Source organism: Cariama cristata, unplaced genomic scaffold (assembly GCF_000690535.1).
Source record: "Cariama cristata isolate BGI_N322 unplaced genomic scaffold, ASM69053v1 scaffold761, whole genome shotgun sequence".
Lineage (NCBI taxonomy): Eukaryota > Metazoa > Chordata > Aves > Cariamiformes > Cariamidae > Cariama > Cariama cristata.
This window is the reverse complement of record NW_009599598.1, coordinates 1-14,752: the sequence shown is the minus strand read 5'-3', so window position 1 is coordinate 14,752 and position 14,752 is coordinate 1. Positions and strand designations below refer to the sequence as shown.

Below are 14,752 nucleotides of genomic sequence, written 5' to 3'. Positions count from 1 at the left end.
TTTAATATTGAGACTGCCTAATCTAAACAGCCAGAGATGCAAAAGTTTCTTTAATGTCATGATGCTTAGGCTGCTACACTTGATGTTCTTGAGGATCAGCACTTTTTGGATAACAGACAACTTTTTTTGTTCACCAGGCTGTTGATGTAAAAGCCAAGAAAGCTTCACACAACATTAGAGATACCCTGATGGAGAACACTGCTAAAAAACAACACACACACAAATAAAAATGGCAACAACACAAAGTAAGTTCTGACCACTGGCTGTATTCCCACCCTTCCCAGCTCTAATATATTGAGTATATGTTTCTAATTGCTCCTACATATGTCATATAAAGATACTCTTAGGGAAAAAGCAGGTCAAGTTCCCTTCATATTACAAGAGGCTAAAGAAGAAAATTAGTATTATTTTAGTAACGACGAGACAATTCATTCACGGCTTTAGAGGCTGAAGGTTTTGTCAGTAAGAGTTAAATATAATTCAGAGGCAAAGACAAATCCCTTCTTACTAATAAGAGGCAGCAAACTCAAAATTCCACCCAAAATTTATTGTGGCATTTGCTAAGGAAAACACCTTAATGTTAAACTCAAGCAGAATGGCCTTTATCAATGCCTTCAGATTCTTCTTTCCTCCCATTTTCGTAGATGGAAATCTGCTTCAGTGTTCCTTGAAGACACAATATTTCATCCCACTTAATTAAGAATTAATTGCAGAATTCACAACAGATGGGTAAGTTCTACAGAGGCATTAAGAATAATTAAAGTGTATGGAGGGGGGAGGACAGTGGAAGGAAGGCCAGCAGGTGACAGTTTTTTTGCAAGGATCAGGAAACAGAAAAATAGTGAAAATCACATTTTAGAGGGCTGACACTGATGGTGAAAACCTGTATCACACTTCAGCTCCCTGCAACACTGCACAAAGCTTTACAGGCTTCCAGAGGCCTGCAAATACACAAGAAGAATACCGTGCAGCTGCTGCTGAACACCAACAGATCCAACCAAAATTCTGTCAATCATGCAAAATTTGAAATGGTAGAGATAGTCTAGTCAACCAATTTTCATCTTCAGTTCCCCTTCTTTATACAGACATACGTATTACACATGAGAGAGAGGGACTTGCACTTAAAAGATAAAGACACACATCACTGCTTTTGGGAAATAAAAATCCAGTTACATTTAGAGTGATTGCTACTTATATACGTATTTTAGTTAAAATATTAAAATCTGAAAGCCAATTGATAATCATCCCAAAGAACTTTCCAACAGATAAACCCACTGTTTTCATAAAACTCATTTGTACCCTAGCTAGTTTCTTCAAACTTAGCATAAAATTAAACTATATATGAAGACTACTTTTGGTATTGCAATACAGATGATATTGGTTTTGAATCCTGTTAGTATGGATGATATTCCATAATTGTAATAGCATTTCAATCCATAGTTATCAATTGGTTAATTCCAAGGTGTCCCCAAGTATGACAACTATATTCCCAGCAAAACCTTCATCTACTGTAAGTGCTGATCTTCCTTTACGTACTTATTTATGTTTTCTTGTATGAAGTTCACTGTACTAAGTGGAACTTTTAGAAAGGAGTGGGATGCTACGCAGAACACATACCCTAGGAAAACAAACCCTCACTTCCCTTCTGCACCTATAGGTAGATTTACATTTTTTAAAAAGTAAAGTTCCAATAATTATTTAAAGTTAATTCAGCTGCCAGCAATCTGCTTTCATGAGAAACACTATACAAAAGCATCTAATGACTACTGCCATTAGTAACCCAAATATAGCAGCTGTATGTTAACAGAAAACGTAGATTTACTTAATATGAATGATAGTTTGTCAAAGCAGATGTTGCAGGTGGGGAGAGCTCTAGGCCTGTTTCTAGAACTGCAAATCTCTTTCACATCTGCCCTCATCTTGTGGCAGGTGTCCTGCAATCTCCCAAAATACAGCTGACTACAAGGGAAACAGAAGACGTACACATATATGTATATTTTGAAATAATCTCAGAGAACTTCTACATTAAATGAAAGTACATACAAACCCCACATGATTGTGATTACTTTTTTAGCATCACAAACTCCCTGTTCATTTAGCCTAGGAAGGCTGGTTTTACAATAGCTCTTTTCCAGTCACCATAGCAGGACAGGTTGGAAGGAGCCACCACAAAAAGGAATACGAAGACAGAGTTGCTAACCAGCATCACATCTAATATAGTTACAAGTGCACCTGAAAGAAAAGCTTTGAAGAACAGACTATTTAAAAAGTTTCCATTCATAAAATCCCTACAGTTTAGGGTGGGAGCTCATTATTGTTGGGTCTCAAAGAGCTAATTATGATACAAATTAAGAAAAATAATTAACAACTGATGAAGGAAAGTTTTTAACAAAATGTGCTTTACAAACATGCTTTAGAAACATCTTTTATAATCAAACTGATTACCTTCGTAAGCAAGATCTTTTATACTCTGGTAATTGCCTGTAACTCTCTTTCAAAACTACACATGGCACATGTACTCCCCAGAAGAATAACACAGAAACAGAAAATTGAAATTTTAATGAAGAAGTGATTGAAAAACGAACATAAACAAGAGAATTGCAACAGCATAACACTCATAACGCACGCTTCAGTAGACTATGTTTTGGTAAATAACCTAGTGAATTCAGTGTCGTAAACTACCTTTCTGTCACACATTCAGGCAAGGAAAAGGCGCTACTTCATCATACTGTAAGACCAGCTGTACCCTAAATACTTGGAACTCATAAGCAAAGTTTTAGAGAAGAGTATGAGGGAGTGGCAGATGCATCCTTTGGATTTACTGCATCTCCCACCCCTCCTGTCAGATTCAAAGTCCTGTTTTTCATATTTTCACTATTGCCATTTGACTATATATTACTTTGTAATGAGTTAGAATCTAATAATCTTTCATGTTCTACTTCTACTGCTCACTAATGAAAATTCAATTTCTAAAGAATGAAAAAAAAAAAAACAAACTACAGTCAAGGAACATTTTTACTTTCAGATTACTCTAAAAGAGAACCATTCTTTGCCAAGTATGAAATTACAGCCTACCACCTGGAGTTTCAGATCCTTTCGGTATTCACAGAAAGAGCATATTCATACAGAAAGTCACAAAAGCTAAGCTATTATAAATATAACTTTTAATAAGTCATTTAGGATTGTTCCCAATATCACCTGTAGTAGCCATAAAGACTCTCAGTGTAGAAAATAAGTGATTTATTTCACACCATAGAACTGCTTAGTTTATTAGAAAATGCAATGAGTTGATATCAGGAAAAAATCCACAAGGACTAAAAGCATAGCCCATGTTTATGTGTTTTCCCCCTTTAACAAACTAACTAAACAATATTAGGAGGCGTCCAGTGACCCTCTGTCTTTTCACACTTTCTTTTAAAGTTTTCATCTAATTGCAGACTTTTAGCACTTTCTGGTCATGTATCTCTAATTATTTGATTTCCTAATCTTATAAACACTTGGAAGAAATTCATGTTAATATAACAACCACTAATTTGGTTCTTTGGCTATGAAAGTTAGACCAAGCAAGGATTGTCACATTTTGAACATAACTCCATAGCTTTCAGTTGCACATGTATTCAAAAGGGTAACTTCAAATTGCATATATTCATATAAAATACTACAGAACTGGAGACACAGCAGAAAGTCTATGAAAAGATGACACCCGATTAAAAATATCAGTAGTTCTCCTATTTCTAGCATTATTTCAGATTAATTACAACATTAAAGATATGCAATAGACTACAAAGACAGGAAAATCCTAATTGCACATAAAACAACAGATCACCCTGAGGAACTGCACCTGCAGAAAGCAAGCCCCACATAGCTGAATGTTACATTCTCTCCAGGAAGTCTCGCTCAAGATCCTCTCACCTCTGCTTGTCTTTCTCTAACTTCTCATTCTCACATTAATTCCCACAGTTCACAGCTACCTCAATGGTGCTAGTACTATTTTCAAGGCTACACCATAAAGCATAAAATTAGCCATCACTCTCCCTATGGTCCCACCTAACTACACCTAAACAATGCAGTTCCACGTACCCTCTTCTTGGTGACAGTCAAAAAAATCTTCTTCTCCCCTGCAAAGACCTGTTCTTGCGCTCACAATCCAGTTTACTGTTTTCTCCCATCATCACAGTAGAAGCTAGACCTGGCTCATCCCCTCACAGTCTCACAGGCACAGAAGGACAAGTAGGACCTCCTGCAAGGACATGACTGCTTATGAAAGTAGTCACCTTTTGATCCCAGTGAAAAGACAGGCCAGTCTACCCAAAGTTCCTGTAACTTTGAGTCCCCAACCCACCACAAATGCCTTGACCTGTCTTTATGCCACTTCCAACACCTCACCTACACCCTCAAGTTCTCCTGCATCTATCTAATAAAACTGAATTTTGCCTATGTGCAACAGGTTAAAACTAAAACATCAAAAGTTACATTCAAGATGTACCACTCGAAAACTCCAAGCAAATGATTCCTTTTAAGTGTCTTCATTACCTGTAAATGGTTTGCAGTTGGCCTGAAATCCTATTATTTTTACAGAGTTTAAGTTAAAGCTTATGACTAAGATTTATAGCTGACTATCTATCCTGTTTCTCAGGCTGCAATCTATTAGGTCAAAAAAAACCTCATTACAGAACAATTCTTGACAAAGAACATGAAACACTGCATTATTTCCTACGCAGTTAGAGAACGACTGTGTAGTTAGAAAACAGCATACAAATTCTGTCTTCAAAAATTAATGGTTTGCTTCCTTTATTATCACTGACTCCCAGAAGTAGTTTACAGAAGTATTCCCTTTGATTTCCTTTGGCTGTAATAGAAATGCGGCTGAATCAGATCTTCAACACTGCTGCATACCAGTCTGTCAAGATCAAGTCTCTGATCATCTCCTATGCTTTTAAAGCCCCTAAACTCATCAGACAATGACTGCAACAAACAGGCTAAAACAAAAAATCATAATCTTTTGCTTCAGCTTCATTACAAGTGTACATTAGCTATTTAATGCTATGCCATTTAGGTATATATGCGCATGAAAGAGTCAGACATACATGAAGTATAATTGCATACGTAAGGCTGGAAGAATTTACCAATCAGCTATCCAGGAATATGCTCTTCTTTTACTCAGCAGAAGAATAAAAAACTAAAAGCCAATTGTTCTCAGCTTCTGGTGAAATGCAATATGCATCCAAGATCCATGGTATGCTAGAGATCTGTCCAGCTTATGCTAAATGCTGCATCTGTGTGATGCAAGAGTTTGCAGAAGGGGGAGAAATTGGACCAGCTACCCAATTATTAGAATTTTAGTTATCTGTACAACAAAAAATAAAGTCTTAGGAATTTTTTCTCCTGCAGTAATGCACAATGCAAAGACAACAGCAGACATCTGTTACAATAGCAGAAAGTTCTGGACAGAGATCTACTATATATTAACATAAACCCTGGTTTTCAAGAAGTGTTCAATGAGTTACCAAGGTACAGGTAGCCAACACATACATTTAAATACCTTGCTAAGGTACATCTTTCCAACTGTATTTGACACATACATTAGTATTACATCATGTGAAGCTCTATTTAAACAAATTAAAAAAGAAACAGTTGCCATCAAACAGTTTCTTCTCATTTTTATTAAAGCATCGAACTGGTAGACACTACATTCAGTTTTTTCAAGTTCAGACAAGAGGAAATCACTCACTGTCCCCGTCTAAAAATACCAGCAAAGACATACTGTGTAGTATTTAAATTGAACAAATCTTAGGAAAACGTATGTAGTCTTTCAAACTAGAGCCCAAGTTATTGCAATTATCTAATACTACCTTTACACTTTAAAATCCTTCTTTACTCAGAGCACTTGAAACTGACAAACACACACTTTTTCTCTGAACAACTTCAAGCACCCTGTTTAAAACTGGTGCTAAAAAAAAAGCCAAACTTTGTGGAGAATATTTACAAAACCATTACCAAATGTATGCACTACACTTAGATCTTTATCAGACAGACATCTTGCCTTTGTTTTTTCAACATTCAGAAACAAACACAGGAGAGGGCAATCTTGGAGACAGTCAGTCTTTTTGGACCAGCACAGAAAAATTGCTGTTTGAAGTTCCAAGTGCTGCTCCACAGCGACAACTCTCACATTGTCCCATCAGAGCCTGTTATGTTTCGCTTGAGTGACAACAAGTTACTAGCAGAAAGATTCTTGGTAGCAAAGAAACATACTTGTTGTCAGAAGTTGGAATGAAATGACCTACTCTGTGCAAAAGTCATAGTTTATGACTTACCCGATATAGCAGTAAAGGACTCATAAGACCATACCGCTCCTAGGAACCGCCACATCCTTTCAAGTATACATTTTACTCGGAACATTATTATTTTTTTGAAACAGCTTTTCATAGTAATTGTGTTCAGAAGAGTCAGACTTGTTAAACTTCATACATAAACAAAATGCCTGCTAAAAAAACCTACCTATAGATATCAATGTGAATTATGGAATGTGAACTTCCCTCAAGTAACTGAAGTAGAATCTTTCACTTTAAATTATTCAAAAGCAAAAGATCAAGGAAAAGCTTTAAATAACCGCTACAGTGTTGTAACAGTATTTCACAGTTAAAAAACATTACTTCATGAAATACACACATGAAATGCATATTTACTTTAAAAAGGGAAACGCTCAAATGAAAGGGAAATACCAAAGCATATTGCAGTCTACTTGCTAACACAAAAAAGTAAATCATCACTGCTCACTAGGAAGCAGGGCAATACAGTTATAAGTATCTTATTACAGCTTGATAGCAAATTTGTATGTTAAAATCTACTCCGGATAGTACTACATTCTTTTGACCACTCTTCATATAGGTTTCTTTCAGGAACATTATTAATTGTAAACACAGCTCAGGATCAAGCAAAGAGGCAGAAATCAATAGCGAATCAGACAGGTGCAAAGAACAAAATATCAACATAGTTTACTACAAACCAGTTACATAAAAATTCCACACTTAATCTCCTCATAAATATGGAATACTTATAACCAAACAAGTACGAAATTTAAAATTCTGTTATGAATGGATACCTAAAAAACCTCAGAGTCTTAATATATGCAGTTTTAAATCACTGTATTCATTTTGAAATTCTGCCTGGTGCAATACATCAAAGTAATTTAAAAAACAAAATAAAGTTTGTTGAGTAAGAATAGGCTTGCAGCATAATTCAAGGCTCAAGCGTGGGCCCTGATGAACAGCTGTAGGGAAGAAAAAGTTCTCAAAGGCAATGACCACCACAAATACATTTTTCACTATTGTAACACACCATAGGAAAAGTAGCAGCCTCTTAAATAACTGGATTCTACATTATACAATAATTAAACACCCTTCACATACGAAAATGTCCTCTATTTTTAAATCTACCTAATAATCACTTTTCCCTATTCAACATCTTTCCCATGATTATATGTATAAATGCTAAGGAAAATGCCTTAGCTACAATTCAGTTGGTTATGAGTAGATTTTAATATCTAATTAAGATGCGTCATTATTTCAAAGAGACACCACTAGAGATTAACTCAATGATATAGTACATGGCAATGACTCAATTGGCAGCAGTATTTTCTTTGGGTCTAGAACAAGGTAATATCCTATGCAAGACTTAAATATCCTTGATCCACTCTGTCATCTCAAAGAATGTCTTTTATTAATGCAACAGAGGTGCCTGCCAGGGTTTTCTTATCACCAGAATCAATGCGGCTAAAGGTGCCATATTTCAGATCTGACTTAACACTCAGGTTCTATTTTTGATCATTGTGGAGTCCTTTTTACAAGAAAGAAGGTAATAGTTCTGCAGACTTGGCCACATAACTTATTACTATTTCTATCAAAGAATTTCCTTCTTTCCTGTCATGCCATATTGCTGAGCTCAGTTCGGGGGTACTCACATTTCTTTACTCACTCTGCATCAGCAGTGGCCATATAAACAGGACTTGATCCTGAAGGTCCTACTCATAGATGTAAATGTATGTAAGTGTCTGATGAGCCTGGTACTGTCTAATAAGTTTGCAAAACACACAGATATTATAGAACTGTAACATATTATTATAAAACATTTACATGCTCAAAGACTGCAAAACAGTAAGATTTCCTTACTATCACATATTTCCCTCCCACACTTGCAAGCAAAGCAAATTAACATATCACACTTCATACTTTTAATCTAACATCAGCTCTTTAATACAGTTTTATAAAACACAATAAAATCAAGTAGTCAGTCTTAGCAGTAAGTTAGAATAAGTGCAAAATAAGTCCCTTACTAAAACCATATGACATATGGATTGACTTTTCAAATAATTACAGGCTTAATATGTTTGTCATCTACCAGTCAAAATCAGCTGACATGACAGGCTACAAACCTGGAACTTGATCTTAATCTTGCACTGGTGAAATAAAAGGGAAATTGCTTTAATTTTTGAGTTGAGAATGTCAAAACCAAGGCTCCGAATGGGCAAGGCCTTGGAGATACTACTGTATTCAGTATGTTACCATCATTCCTTGTTAGCCATACCTCCAGTTCCTAAAACCTAAGAAATGAGAATGGATGGATCTTCAGTTTGTACACTGTGTTTTGCTATACGCTGTAAAGCACTGGTTCATCATGGAATTGGAGTAACTACAGTAACCCCTAATTTTATACCAGAGTAACAGTGCGGTACGTGACAGTGGAACAGCCATGTAGCTCCTCCCCTTGTTCCAGAAGCTTCCAGATGCTTCTGTTTTCAAAGTTAATAGCTACTGAGATGACTACCTTAAGTATTTTAACATCTTAAAGGTTATAGTAAAACTGTATTTATTTTATTCTTAAAAATCTTCCGTACAACACACTAATTAAAGCATAAAATATTCACACGTTCTGTAATAAACTCAAGCTAGTCTATGGAAGAGACGTGTTTACAATCCCTTTCATGTGTCAATAAATGTATAATCACTGTTCAAAAGCAAAGTTTCCGAACTGAGAGTACTTATAAATGGTCATATTCATTTGAGATCAAGAATTGCTTTTTATTTAACTTCAAACATTTAATCTAGTACTTCTTCCTCATCTTTTTGTTCTACTTTCTAAGTTTAAAACCTGATCCAGCTCCATTGAAACTGAAGGGAGTTTTGCAATTAATGACCTGAAACTCATGCTCATTTCTTTAATAACAGTTCTCATTTTCTTCCTGTTTATGTCCAACCTCTATGTTCTTATACTTCCATTTCTTCATGTGGTTATCACCTACATTTGCCTCTGCCTGCTATTTCCTCTGCATTGTCATTTCTCTCTTTAAAAAAGCTTAACAAAAGTGAAAGTATACAGGGGTTTGAATAATCTTGTGCTGTGAGGATAGAGGAGGACAGTAAACCAACGGTTTTCCATACATTTTTGGATTTTGAGCCCTACAAAAATATATTGGATTTGAGCCCTTTAGAGGCAGTATCCAGCAACAAATTTAAATCTACTGACAACACAGTGGGTTGGGCATTTTGTTATTAATCAACTGACCTGGGCCTCTCAAAAACAGTCTGAACTAGATCTTGAGTTACAGAAGGGACTTCTCTGTAATTCTGTGATGCATCCATCTTATGTTAAGTAATTTTACACTGTTCACCTGTTCAGTGACATCATAAAACACTAAATCACAAGGAACTTTGTATTTCCACACTGATGAGTAAATTCAAAATTTTCTATTATAAATAAACTAACAATGATGTGTTTGTAACAAACAATACAAATCTTTCCTAAAAACCCACACGCACGAAATCTACATTTCAAAGAAATTTCAAGCAATTGTTAATAACTCCTGTTTAGAATAATTCTTTTAAGCAATTTATTTGTTAAAAAAAACCTTAAAAAATATTCTCAACTAAATGCAGAATCTTGATTATCTCAATTCCAGCTCCTAATAACCTCAAGCCACAAAAAAGCCTCAACACAAAGAATGACGTTCATTTCTATGTTCCAGAACAAAAGAAAATAAAAATATTGCTAGCACTTGTATATAGATGAGCCTATGCCTTTAAACAAGATATGGGACAACCTCTGTCAGGTGCTGTACTTGTGTTGTATACTCCATGTTCAACACAGTTACTATACAATTTGAATTACTGGGTTTGGGTAACAGGAGCAGCTGGGGCAGTTTTTAGCTGTTGAAAGTATAAACACTTGGAAAATATTGAGGATTTATCGAAGTAAGTTCAAAATCTTCTCATTAGGATCACTGGTCAAAAACTTTGAACACTAATTCAAATTACCTCTGAAAAGAGTCAGCTAGAAAACATTGCTTTACATTATTTTAATCTATTATTTTAAAGGCAGGTAGCATAAACATTCAGTGGGCAGAGCGCAAAACCCTTATCTATCTCCTGACAAGCTGATATCTTCACCAGCAGACTACAGCTGTTTTCTCTCTCTACCTTTTTTTGTATTCCTTTCTCTCAGATTCAATAGGAGAAATGTAAGATAGCTCCCATCTCAGCCTTTCCAGAAAACTAGTTCAAGAGAAAGTAAGGTCTAGCGTGAAATGACAGCAGCAAACGCATAACTGCTCAGCCTGTTTCATATAATTTGCAAGCCTAAATACCAAACCAGACAACACTAATAACAAAGTTATAGCTTCTTAGACCTCCAAGTAAATCTGTACTCTGTCACAGCATCTTACAGAGAGGGAATGGGTTCTTTCAAACTAACCCTAGAATTCACATCTCCTTCCTGAAAAGGCATTGTAACTACCAGCAAAGTACCTCCCAAACTCTCCATGAAATCATAATAAAGCAACCTACAGAAGTACATTAAACAAAGTTTTCAGCAGAACTAAATTTTAAACAACAGTGATTTGTGGTGGTTCTCAAGATCTATTAGGTTATGCTATCATTCAAAATGATACACAAAGCAGTAGTTTGTACAAAAGCAGTGATTTAGACACCTTAATCTGAAGTAATTTCAGGCTCTGAACTCCAGTATCAAATAAATACCTGAATTGCAGATGCCATTAGATGCCCAGCTCTAAAAGAATAAAGCAGTTTCTGACATGTCTCATCTTAAGTATTCTTTTATCAGCCATCCTGGGAGTCTCCCCTCTCTGCACAATGCTAAAGTAAACTCTACTTTAAGCATTTCATTTCCCCCATGTATTATTCACAGAGGTTACACACCAAAGTCACTTTGTACACGTGGATCCCAAACTTTATTACCACCTGAAAACCAACACGAACCCTTCTGGAATTAAAAATAAAAGCAGCAGCTTGGCCTATTTCAAATACCTGGCCCTAAAGCCACTTGATACACTGATCTTGAGGCAGGTCAGATAAAGGACAAGTTAACTTTTTTCTTATTTAGCATATTCATGACTACAGGTAAGGTCACACAAATTTATCTTCAAGTTTTTAATTTACAGAAAAGATTGAGTAAGCAAGTGATAAACAACAGGAAAAAGTGTTTATAACTATCTCTCTGCTGAAAACCAGCACTATCAAGTGGCAGCGATGAAAGTGTTTTGACGAGATTATTACTGCCAACCGTATGACAAATTAAGTCTCCCAAACTACAAAATGGTAGTAAGACAGAAAATAATGTAGCTAGTATGTTAGATATATTGGAAATGCTTAAATACACACGAACCTAGTAAAATTCAGTCCCGAAAAGACATCTTAACTGTGAGGGGTTGGGTACTCTTTTTCGATGAGGAACTCACTTACCCAGATTTCAAGTCTGTAATCCGTAAACAATTAGTAGCATCCAGTCCTACTTTTCCATTTCTGACCACACTGGAAATGAAGGGTGAGAGCGCTGGAGAAATTCTGTTCAAGGCAACTTCAGGTGACATTTTAGTATGTTCCTCTTTCCTTTTGTCTTGAGCTGCACAGGGATGGTAAGGGAGAAAAAAATAAAATCAAAAAATATCCTACTTACTTGATGTAAATTCACATGCACTCCGCAAACATCAAAAGAAAAAAGCTGAGCACGCAAAGGATCAGGAATGTAGAGTAACTGAAGTGGGCACGGGTTTATAAAGAAAAAATAAACACAGGTAATTTTTTTTTTCTCCTACCTCCACAACATTCAATGAAGCCCATTTATTCAATGTCAACATAATGTTAACATAAAAACAGACTCACATCCTAGCCTCCTTTAAATAGGATCCTATCCCTACAAGAAAGAGAAGTAAAATTGAGGGCCGTTCTGACCCTTCATAGCCTAGCCCTTCCTGTAAGCATTTCCATTAGCAGTCTGTAATTGCCAAGCCACATTTGTTCTGCTTCCACTGAAATCAATGGGACTTACACTGCTGACTGCCATGGGACCAAGGGTTTGATTATCTCTCCATATTCTCATCTGTAGCTTCTAATATCACTAGTGCAACCGTAGTCAGCATTACTTTTACATTATTTCATTATATAGCTATTTCACAGAATCAAATTGGTTGGAAGAGACCTCTGGGATCATCGAGTCCAACCTCATCTACAGCATTTCACTATGCCTTTTAAAGGCTAACACTGCTTTTCTTTGAGCGGTATCACCTTACTCTTTGAAAGGCATCTTCATTCACAAAACAGATTCAGGAAGCTGATGTACACACATTTCAAGCACAGCTTTTTCAGAAGTGCTTGCAACTGCGTGACCTTATGCTAAATCAGGCCATTAAGTTAGCATACTTTAACAACCTGCTGTTTTTTAGCTGAAATGCAGAAAACTGAGCAAGCACACATTTTAACTCATTGCACCACAAAAAGGCTAGAGTATGTGGACAACAGACTGTGGTAGAAGTGAGAGAAAAGAAGGGTAAGTAACCTACTCAAACGCTAACTTAACATATTCAATCACATTCTCAGGCACAGAGTTTCATCTGAAAATTAACTGAACGTGATGGTTTTAGAAAACAAAGCCATAAATGACTCAAAGTAACATAAATATGCCACTGACAAGTGGGGCAGAAGAACTCAAACTTAGAAAGTATTTTAAAAAACATCCATTTAATTGAGAAACACCAATACATACTGTATTTATTTCCTTACAAAATGCTGCATATGGACTGCTATATTAAGTGTTTTATAAAGTGAACAACTCATGGCAATAGTTGCAATTTTCTGTTGTTTCTAACACTCAGTTTACCAAGCATTAGTTGGTAACTAATGGATATTCTACAAACTGGTAATTCTCTGTAACTGGTAGCAACATTAGAGTTACATATTTTGTCCTCATGAAAGTCATTCACACTGAAGTAGTATGAAACAACGTTCAAGAAAGATTATTTATCCTAGCAATTCGGATTGTATCTGAATAAAGCAAAGGCCAGGCACTTTAAGGCAAACAAAAAGACTAATAAAGCAAGGCTTCCTAAACATAGTAATTATTTTTAATACACTGGTACTTACATGTTATGGCAGCAAAGAAGCTGAAGACTAAATGTCCATGTCCTAATATATAATGTGTTCTCTTCACATACATGATTTGCCATAACTGACAGTGGGCAACAACTTAAGTTTGCTTAGCAAACACCTACAGCAATTTAAGATGCTACCTCCTGTTTGTTACTTTTCTACCAAAAATTACTGCCTACTCACTTTTATTCTTCCCCAGAGGAACTGAGAGAACACAAGTCCATACTTGACCTACTTCAATGCAAAGTCCAATAGATTGAACTGCTAATAAAATTTAGTTTAAACTAAAATGATACTTTGGACAAGAGTGGTTAAAACAGGGCACATACTTCAGTCTGCCAGCTCTACCGTAGAGAAGAGTAATTTCAAGCAGAGGGGTAGCTGGATCAATGAATGTAAGAACTTCTTAAACCATGAAAAACATGCTGAAAAACAAGCTATCCTTCTAGCAATCTTAAAGGTACACACAAAGATCTCAGAATTGGTTCTGATGACAACATATTTTAAGAGGACTGTAAGTGTTTATGAGAGTAGAACTGTGAGACATAAGAGAGACACGTGGTGATCAAAGCTGAACAGATGCACCTTCCAAAATGAACTACAGGATGAGATTCCGGATCTTTTTGTTAATAAAATATGCAGATATTGTCAAAACAAGATGTAAATGACTGCTAGGCATTTTTCCTGGGTTTATTGCATCATTTCTTTAAGGTTCACATCTTCTACATCACAAGCCAGATACACAACACTTAAAGGGTTGCTATCAATTAAATTCACCAATTTATTTTTGTTTACAAAGGTCTTTACACACTATAACACAATTAGCACCATTTTCATAAGTTTCAGTTGTCATATACATCTTTTTTCCCCCAGCTTAATTTTCCCACAGCAGTGGACACAGAAAACAAACAAACTCAAGGGAACTAACAAAAACAAAATCCACTAGACCGTTTCCCTCCCAAAACAAAACATTTAAAAGAAGTAAATAAACTAATACTTGACTCCTTTTAGATTCAGCAGCCTATCATTACGACTTCAGGCAAATGTAACACATGCTTCACAATAACCATAAAAGCCCAGGCACTGCTTTGGGCACCAGAGAGCGTCCGGATGTGAGATATTCTATTCCTCCACTACCAGTAATAACGTTATGGGCATTAAGTGAAGCTGTAAGGCGGCAAAGGTGAATATTGTGGTGGAGGCCTTGAAGTGCGAGGGAACCTTTCCTGTCCAACCCTCTCGGCTTAGCTATCGGCAATCTGGTTTGGTGCTTCTCACTTTGAGGGGGGCAATCACAGGTGCCTGGGTGTGGG

At 36.1% G+C, this 14,752-nt stretch overlaps 1 protein-coding gene across 1 annotated transcript in view; it reads right to left on the bottom strand.

Annotated features, from left to right (window-relative positions):
- Positions 1 to 14,715, bottom strand: part of BRE (brain and reproductive organ-expressed (TNFRSF1A modulator)) — a gene marked incomplete at its 3' end in the record, with an annotated part of 91,580 nt that extends 76,865 nt beyond the window's left edge. Inside the window, exons 1-2 of the mRNA XM_009709717.1 lie at positions 14,643 to 14,715; positions 11,757 to 11,916 (exon numbers count right to left, since the gene is read on the bottom strand). Coding sequence (XP_009708019.1) covers positions 11,757 to 11,884 — 128 coding nt within the window. The remainder of the gene's footprint in view (positions 1 to 11,756; positions 11,917 to 14,642) is intronic.
- Between the last annotated feature and the right edge of the window lie 37 nt (positions 14,716 to 14,752).